This window comes from Diadema setosum, chromosome 9, assembly GCF_964275005.1.
Source record: "Diadema setosum chromosome 9, eeDiaSeto1, whole genome shotgun sequence".
Classification (NCBI taxonomy): Eukaryota; Metazoa; Echinodermata; class Echinoidea; order Diadematoida; family Diadematidae; genus Diadema; species Diadema setosum.
The window spans coordinates 8,701,515-8,710,974 of record NC_092693.1 but is presented as its reverse complement, the minus strand read 5'-3'; the positions used below and the strand labels follow the sequence as shown (position 1 = coordinate 8,710,974).

Genomic DNA, 9,460 nt, shown 5'->3' with positions numbered 1-9,460 from the left:
TAATAATATCATCAGAATGAAAGACAATCTCATTAGCCTTGGTCACAATGGCAAAAGATCGAGAACTTAAAGATTGCGATCATAAACTTTGTGATCTTAAACTATGCAATCTTTTGCCAGCGTGACCGCAGCTTTTGAGATCCATATCATATGAATCTCTGTGAGTAAAGAAACTAAGATCAAATGGCAATATCATGTAAGTAGGTAGGTAGGTAAGAAAGTAAGATAGAGAGACAGGTAAACAGATAGATGGATAGATAGAGCGATAGATAGATAGGTACATAAACAGATACAGATAAAGAACACAGAGGGAAAGAAAGATTAGGAGAAAGAGAGAGCATGGCTACATCTGAAATTTTGTCATAAAACGGCACATTGTGGCAAACCTCCTTTGGCTTGACTGGCAATTATCAACAGTGACATAATCACACATATCTTGCACTGCATCGTGCTATGCATTCATTTGACAAGAATCGGGTATAAAGAATCAATCTGGCTGAATTGCTGCCAGAGATTATAACTAAAAAAAAAAAATCACTTAACTTCGAGAGCCCCGGCAGGATACCGCTCAAAGCTTGGCTAAATCTCGGAAGACTTTGAAGTCAATGCCCTTCTGTGGTGTGATCCTCATCACCTCACCATGCTTGGAGTCATCCTCTACCAGTTGTGTAAAGCCTTCAGCGACCATGGAAACTCTGAACAATAACAATAACAATAATAATAATAATAATCACATCATCATGATCATCATCAGCATTCCTATCATCATCATCATCATCATCATCATCATCATCATCATCATCATCATCATCATCATCATCATCATCATAAAGGAATACTTGCTGGGTATCATATGAGCAGTTACCAGCACAACTGCTTGGGCAGGTTGTGAAGTATATTGTCTAGACATGTGAAGGCAAACAAGAGCCAAATATAAATTGAAGGAATACAGAAATATCTAAGACATGAGTAAAGTTTGAAGAAAATCTGACAACATTCGTTCGAAAGTTATGAATTTCTAAAGTTTTGGTACAGCCAACGCTGGATGAGAAGAGGCCAACACTTTCTGATGCAGCATAACATGGAAAATGATTTGCTAACATTGCTGCATTCACTCAATCCACATGTAAATTTGGTTTCATTCCCCTTTACTGGTCTGATTCCCTTTTTCTTACAGTACATTTCTTATCCATGTCTTATCCTGTAAATGAAGTACCACAATGAAAGGGATACAGCTATATTACCCATAATTTGTCTATTAATCTGAAGGACACATGATTTTTTTTTTTTTCAATATCATTTTATACCTGCAACTTTTGTTTCTTTTCACAACCCATAATTGTGGAAAGGAAGATATATCCCCTTTTATCTAAATGCTTGTGAAAACAAACGTTACAAAGTCTTTGTGAGGTATGAGAGGTAATGAATGATAGTCTCAATGGGCTAGTGGTACGAAGGAGACTGATATTTTTACTGTCTCTGTGAAGTTTCAGTCACCGTCAATCATTTAAGATGAACTCCCGAGAAAGCAAAGACTGACTGGTAGCAAAGTGCCCATATGCAGTCTCCCACAGTTTCCCCCACGATTAGCATGTAATCAAAGTGGAGATTGGTATCAATAAGTTGTGCAAGTAAGTACTCACGGCACCGTTTGCAGCGTCTTTCCATATATGGCTTGCGCAATGGGGTTGGCTTCTATGAGGTCCTTCATATCCTGTAAAATGGCTGTCTCACTGAAGCTTGGACACATGACGTTCAGACGGACATTTCCGTGATTGAACACACTGTCGGCCATCTAAGTTGGGGGCAAAAGTCAACAATGAAATATTATGATCATCCTAATTCTCACTTTGGGCATCACCACTATCATAAGCATCACCATCATCACCATCATCACCATCATCATCACCATCATCACCTCCTCCATCATCACCTCCTCCATCACCTCCATCCATCATCACCATCACCATCATTATCACAATCATCACCATCACCATCATTATCACCATCATCACCATCACCATCATTATCACAATCATCACCATCACCATCATTATCACCATCATCTCCATCACCATCACCATCACCATCATCACTGTCACTATCAGCTCCATTATTACCACCACCATCACCATCATTATCATCACCATCATTGTCACCATCACCATTATCCCCGCCCTCAACATCATCACCATCAACATCAATGAATAATCATTACATATTTTATGTATTCTTGGAACTGGTATCATTTCTTTGATATCATTTGTCATCAAGGGCTAATTTCACTGGGGGATGTCGAATTGTATCTAACAGAAATACTCTTCTTGATATGACAATATGAAAATTACTCGCAGCTGATCGGATGCTGTTTATCCATTGGCATGGTAGTGACAATTACAGTATAAACTACTTTTAATGTTCTTCATTATGGGATTCATGATACTGATCTGCTTCTCTACACTTCACAGTTCTATGTGTTACCATTCAGTGTTGAGTTTCAAAGTTTGTTTAAGGAGACAAAACTAAACATTTGCTACCAAATTTCTAGTCTAAATGAACATAAAATGGTAACTGTCCACTTAACTGCCTTAAGATTTTAGCTTAACTGGATGAGTAACATTCCATGAGATTTTAGTGTACCTATGTCCTAAATTAACCAACAAAGCCAAAACATAGTTCTCGTACACAAGCAGAACTGTTGATGTATTGCTCTAAAATGTAGACATATGCATAAGAAATGTGTGAAATAATGTAATGACACAATTTCAGTAGGGTGATGATTAAAATGCAAAATATTAGCCAAAAAGGATCGCCACAAGTCCACAATCTCAGAGCTTACTCCATCGTTGATTATATATTTGATTTTAGATATTGGTAATCGACAAATTGGGCCACAGTGATATCCACTGATCTTTCGCACTTGAGTGAACTGTATGCAGCTTGTTGGAAATTACGATTGCAAGGGCATGATCAATCACTGCGTTACGTTCTACCTTTCCACAATGCTAACAGCGAGGGCTCTTCTGAAATAAAAGTTGTGTACTACAATCAAAATCAATCCACACTTTTTGATCTCAAAACACTCCAAAACCACTCATTCACCTAGCAAATAAAACTGCATCATTCGGGTAAGTTTCTCGGTAGACACTTTCTGTGTTTTGGAAGCAAATTCCAAATGATGAAAGATGAATTTTTAGCCTCTCCAATAACTTTGTTTAGGCTTTAACAGTAATTTGAATACCGGAGAGTATTTGTCTCTTCAATCAAGGCCCTTAAAATGTTTTGCAGGTAGGAGCTAACAACTGAAACAAAATGGCTGCAGTGTGGAACACTCAATAAAATTGATTTGTACTCACTGCATAGCTCCTTGTAAACCCAAGGACACCATGTTTAGCAGCAGTGTAAGCTGGAGCAAGCGGCATTGCCAATAAACCTTGGGAGGTGACAGTACAAACAGCAAAATCATTATTATTATTAAAGGTATTGTTTACCACTGGGAGCAGAGATTTTAATAATGTAAAGTTATCACATTTGATGCATACATGAAGGTCAGTTGTATCATCACACATCCTACCATGTGAAAATTTTGCAATAAAGCCTGAAATAGAAGGAGATATCACAATTTTTCTCACTAAACCATAACTGTAGACGGTTTAGTCTAGAAACAATTTTATTATAACTATTGTTCACATTTTGTACATCTAACAATACTTAACATTGATTATAATGATAAAAATCTTTACATTGGTTGATCATATCCCTAACTCATATTTTAGAACTATTCTGAAGCACTAAAGCTGGGTTTTGTTTCATCTGCAAATGGTAAATAAAGCCTTTGAATTTGGTCAAACTGCAGAATGTTCTGTAAGTCAATAATTGTTGCAACAGAGTTGACATTATCTATTACACTTACCTTCTTCACCATTACAAATAGCTCTGAAGATTTCACACGAGAAGAAAAAAAAAATAAATTGATAAGGTGACATAATTATTATGTCACTACCAAGTACTAGGTGTTTCAAAAAACATTTCCCACTTTTGATCATTAATATTTCAAAAACTATTCATCCGATAAAACTGTCATTGATATGAGTAATAGCTGGATAGCGTACAATTTGGTTGGAGGTGATTTGCACGTGAAAGCATAAATCAGTTTCATTAAATCTAAGATTGATTTTGAAGTAAGGTTTCAGATTTTGATCAAATTTTAACCCTCTGTACAAAAATTGAACTTCGCACAGGAACCAATGATGTGTATGTGAGTGTGTGTTGACAATGGCCCTGAACAATGGACATGCCTGAACCACCTGTTGACTAGGCGTCAGTCTCGCGTTCCCTTGCACATGAATGCTCAATCAATAATTCATGTGATTGCCCTGGGCACTGCTAGTCTGAATTCATGCACGGTAAAGTGCTTGCAAACACCACATTTCATTCCAGCTGGCAATCATTTTCAAATTTTGCTTCACATATCACTAAATTTGGGATATAAATAAGCATAAATGATCCAAAGTTCCTCATTTTAATACAACTGTCTACTAATTGAATAGTCTGACAAATTTTTTGCTTTTTCGATAAAAAGAGATCATTTTTGGTAAAAAGTTCAACAGCAGCATTTATCATTGGGGCGATTTGATTCACAGTAGATTTATTTAAGGCTCCATATACACAAGTGTATATCGTCGCTGGGGTGACAAGACCTCGTATCTCAAAAATGTCAAAATTTTTTTTTTTTAGCTTAATGGTCAAATAATGGGTCAAGTGATGTCTTGGCCAAATCCTAACTGTCTTACTCCAAAAATGAAGCCACCATGACATGTCAAAGAGAAGGCTTTCCCATTCACTATAGTGCTTTGGCCGCCATGTTTTTTCGCTCTCCTGAACATTTGACAATTTTGAGATACGAGGTTTTGTCACCCCAGCGACGATATATACTCTAATTGATTTTCTTTACTTCCTGTCACGTTTACGATAGAACAGAAGGTATTCGTTGTAATTTTGTTTTTCAGAAGTAGGGAGAGCACTGTCGCGACTCAACGACAGTATCGACAGGCGTTTGACTTTACACAGATACTGCCAGAGGCTGAATAAAGACTAGTTGTGATAGTGGAATTTCTCATGAATAAATAATGAAGCATTCAAACCCTGGCCATTGTTCAGGACCATTGTCAGGGTGTTAACCACACACTCCCATACACACCCATTGACCCCTGTGCAAAGTGAAATTTTGTACAGAGGGTTGAAAATAGAGCAAAGTCTGGAACCTAACTGTGTAATTAATCATGGATTTCATGAAACTTATCTATGCTTTCATATTTAAACCACCTTCAACCAAATTGTACATTATTCAGCTATCACTCATATCAATGACAGTGTTATTTGATATATAGTTTTTGAATTATTAAGAATCAAAAGTGGGAAATGTTTTTTGAAACACCTAGTACAATATTCCAAGAGTACATGTACACATACAAGCTCTGAGCACAGAGATTAAAATCATTCGTCTACACATTATGACAGTATGTGGAGTGAGTGAATGGAGTAATATCAGTACGACACATCAGTGAAAGTTCGAGGAAAATTGGACAAACCATTCAAAAATTATGAACATTTTAAGTTTTTTGTGCAGTCACTGCTGGATGAGGAGACTACTACAGTGTATGATGTCATATGCATAGGACGATGTAAGGAAAGGAAATATAAAGAGAAATCCACAAAATTTCATTTTTTGAAAAAAGTACACATTTGCTTGACTTGTTACTGACGTATGCAAAGGGTAATATTATTCCCTCTGCCTTCTCAAAGAGGCAAATCAAGTGTTTTTTATCATATGAGAAAAGTTAAAATATGTTGAAATTTCTTTATATTTTCCTTGTAGCATTCTACGCCTGTGACATTACAAGCTGTAGTAGTCTTTTCATCCAGTAGTGGCAAAATTTAAACTTCGAAAATGCATAACTTCTGAACGGATAGCCCGATTTTCTTCAAACTTTCACTGATGTGTTCTACTATATGCTGCATTCTCTCAATCCTCATGTATATTAAGGTGAACATGTCCTTTGCTGACAAGTCTGAACTACCCAGTGAGAGGGCAACTAACCAGCCATGGATGCAATGTTGATGACCACCCCTCCTCTGCCTCCGCTCTCTTTGTCCATGTACTTACGAGCCAGATATGTCCCCCTCATCACTGCTACCTGCATGGGGTGGTGGCAGAACATTTTGAAATATAATGAGATATATTACATAACATTATTGTACCTTATCACACTGATAATATGTTATCCAGCATCATAAAAACCACACAGAGTTGCACTGGTCTACATTCTAGTAGGTCTGATGATACACAATCTGGGTCAACTTGGCTACTTTGTTTTTTCTTTTTTGTTGTTGTTAGTTTTTTTTTTCGATTACACCTCTCCAAGAGGAATGAGACCCATATATAAAAACAGTTTTGTGGACTGAGTGAATACAGAAATATCTGTGAAGTTCATGGAAAATTGGACAATCTGTTCAAAAGTTATAAATTCTTAAAGTTTTGGTACTGCCATTGCTGGATAAGATACAATTCATGATGTCACAGTACAACAGTATAAAGGAATTATGAAGAGAATTAAAATCAAATTCATTTTGTACTGAAAATTACACATTCCTCCCAGTTATTACTGACATATGTAAAGAGTAATATTATTGCCCCTGCATTTTGAAAGATGTAAGTCATGTGCTCTTTCAGTGAATTAAAAAAATGAACGTATGTTGACTTTGGCGTGACATAAATAGGGACATAAATGGATGTTTTTAGTTTAACTTCTTTGACTTTAAACTTTGGACAAACATAATACTCGAGTACCACACACACTTACAAGGTCAACCTCCACCGTTTTCTCCCAGTTGTCTTCATCTCCAATGCCGGCATTATTGCAGACAATGTCAAGGCCTTTGTAGTGCTCCAGGGTCTTGGCAAAAGCATCTTCAAAATGAAAAGTGGATCACAGCATCGATTAATGATCATCGGCTTACGAGCGGAAAGTATTAAAAGCAGCTGCACAGACGTTGGTTTCACAATTATATACTACTGAGTAAATCACTGAATAATATTTTAGTGGTAGATGACAAATTCTGCCTACCACTGGTACCAACCCTTTTCTCATCTTGGATAGATTATGCATCAGCAGTACCAAGACCTTACCCTTCATTTGTGAACATCTGCTGTTTGTCCAACATTGTACTATTAAAACCAGGGAATCCATGATATTCCATATCTCATCCTGTTTTGGCTCGCATGAATGCAGGCTATCTGAAGTCATCAACTTGCCAGTATTAGGACTCAACTTTTTGATTGTCTAAACTTAACCATGCCATTGCGTGAGAAATTTGACAGAGTTGCATGTCAGATAACTTGCTGCAGAACTTGACCAATGCTATCATGGGTGCTCACAACTGTGTATACTGATGAACACAGGTTGCATGAATAATTGGTGATGGTTCAGACAAAATTCTATGGGTATCCTATTCAATATACTCAGTAATATGAATAATTAATCATTATGATAACAGTATTGTCTGGATCCAAAACATACCCTGCCCTCAATGGGACCATATCGCACTTGTCTTCTTCTCATGCAATATGGTCCCAGCTCAGGTAATACATTAAGGCATCCTCCTCCCCACCCCCCCCCCCCACACACACACACACATGAATGCATGGGGTGCTAGCCAGCAAATATTATGTAACTGTGAAGCCAATCTTGAATGCTGTAGTTTTTGTTTTGTTTTGTTTAGTTGTTTTTTTTCTTCAACCTTTCCACATTTTATTCATTCATAAACGCTCAGCCAGACTTTATGCCTTCCCATATGGTGAGCAAACAATTCATTTTGCTTTATTAACAAAGTGAAGCCAATGCATATCAAAAAGGGGGGAAGGTTTTACATACATGTGCACTTCCCAAGTGGAGAGCAAGCACAGGGGTATATTATCTCCATCTCCCTGAAAAACGAAAAAGTCCACAATGCGATCTCTTGCACAACCCCCATCACAAACACCACAAAATAAAGGACACAAAACCAAAAGCAGAATAAACACCTATATAAAGTATCCTTTGACACTTGTATGTAAACTACATATAAAGACATGTGAGGGTAATATCTATAGCCCTGGAAGCTAGAACTTCTGTTATAAGTGCTACATTCAAACACTTAATTTTGTTAATTCAAGTGTTTATTATTACATCACAATGCTTCCAAGGTCATGCGTGTCCTTACTTTCTAGCTGTTCCTTGTTGGAGACATCGCAGTGAAGGAAGATGGCCTTGTCTCTTCCATACTTCTCATTCAGTTCATCCTGTGTGGCTTGGCCCAGGGCGACGTTGAAGTCAACGATGCTAACACCCTGGATAAAGTAAGAATGTGAACGACTATTCTGAAATACTTCACACTTTGCTTTGCTTGGGTAAGTTTAATAATGATGAAGGGTAAGAAAGGGTAGTTTTTTCCCCATGTTTTCTTTGTTATTGAGCTATAATTTAATAAAAAAAGATCTTTCGACAAAAGATCTACTGAAATCAATCAAATGTGACACACACAAAGGGGAAAAAACCCTGTTTAAGTACGCACTTGGAAATGCATGCATTGCTGTTTGTTTGTTATCCTCTTCAATCAGATCATCTTGAAAGTGGAAGGGACCTGCACGGGATTATTATTTTCTTTTAACATTTCCAGAATTACGACGAGTTTTAAAATAATAGAAAATATACCTTAGAAGTATGCATGAAATTGCACAATGACCAACATAAATATAAAAAATAATCTCCCTACCATGGGAGGAGGATACCCCTACCTCCCTAATTTACAGAATTCCCGGAGCTACCCCTGTTCAAGATGAGAAACATATCAAAAGTATGATGTTTGACAACCGAATTTTCAGTTTGTCAGCATTAATCCACAAAATGTTCAAGATGTTTAACTATAAATTACAATGTTGTTGTCTTTTCTTGTTGTATTCTTTTTGCTTTATAACAAACAGGCACATCTACCACTAGAAGAAACTGCACTTACTCTTGCATTCCGCTTTAACAGCTCTTCCGAGAAAGCTCTCCCAAAGCCATGGGCGGCTCCAGTGATAAGTGCTACAGCACCCTGAATCTTCATCTTTCAGGGGAGTCAGAGAGTTGAACCTGTCAAGATGATAAATGCCAAGACTGCTGAACTGTCAAAATATAAGTAGCGTGGGTGAATGGTGGAAACTCTACGCAAAGAGATATGATGTACTGTAGTTAAGTAACACAGGCAATCAGTTACTACACAGGCAGCCATTCTTCCCGAGGACCGTGTGTACATAGAACTCTCTACTAGCAGATATTAACTGATAAAGAGTCTCCATCGGTAGGAACTTTTCATTGAATATTGACAACATGACATGGATAAACCTAAACCTAGGTAAAATCAGCCTGGCAGATTTTTA

General features: G+C 37.2%; 1 protein-coding gene across 1 annotated transcript; it reads right to left on the bottom strand.

The window, feature by feature from the left end:
* Window positions 1–568: 568 nt before the first annotated feature.
* On the bottom strand, window positions 569–9,147 carry LOC140233426 (15-hydroxyprostaglandin dehydrogenase [NAD(+)]-like). The gene is made up of 7 exons (XM_072313535.1): window positions 9,055–9,147; window positions 8,263–8,389; window positions 6,864–6,970; window positions 6,101–6,197; window positions 3,357–3,433; window positions 1,644–1,795; window positions 569–695 (listed from the first exon to the last, which is right to left on the bottom strand). Exons 1-7 carry the CDS (start codon window positions 9,145–9,147, stop codon window positions 569–571), a joined length of 780 nt encoding a protein of 259 aa, XP_072169636.1.
* Between the last annotated feature and the right edge of the window lie 313 nt (window positions 9,148–9,460).

Coding starts and splice junctions, on each gene's coding strand:
- LOC140233426 (XM_072313535.1), bottom strand. CDS start 9,147: ATGAAGATTCAGGGTGCTGTAGCACTTATCACTGGAGCCGCCCATGGC. Junction 8,390..9,054: donor TGTTAAAGCGGAATGCAAGA/GTAAGTGCAGTT, acceptor TACTTTATCCAG/GGTGTTAGCATCGTTGACTT. Junction 1,796..3,356: donor GGTTTACAAGGAGCTATGCA/GTGAGTACAAAT, acceptor CCCCCAACTTAG/ATGGCCGACAGTGTGTTCAA.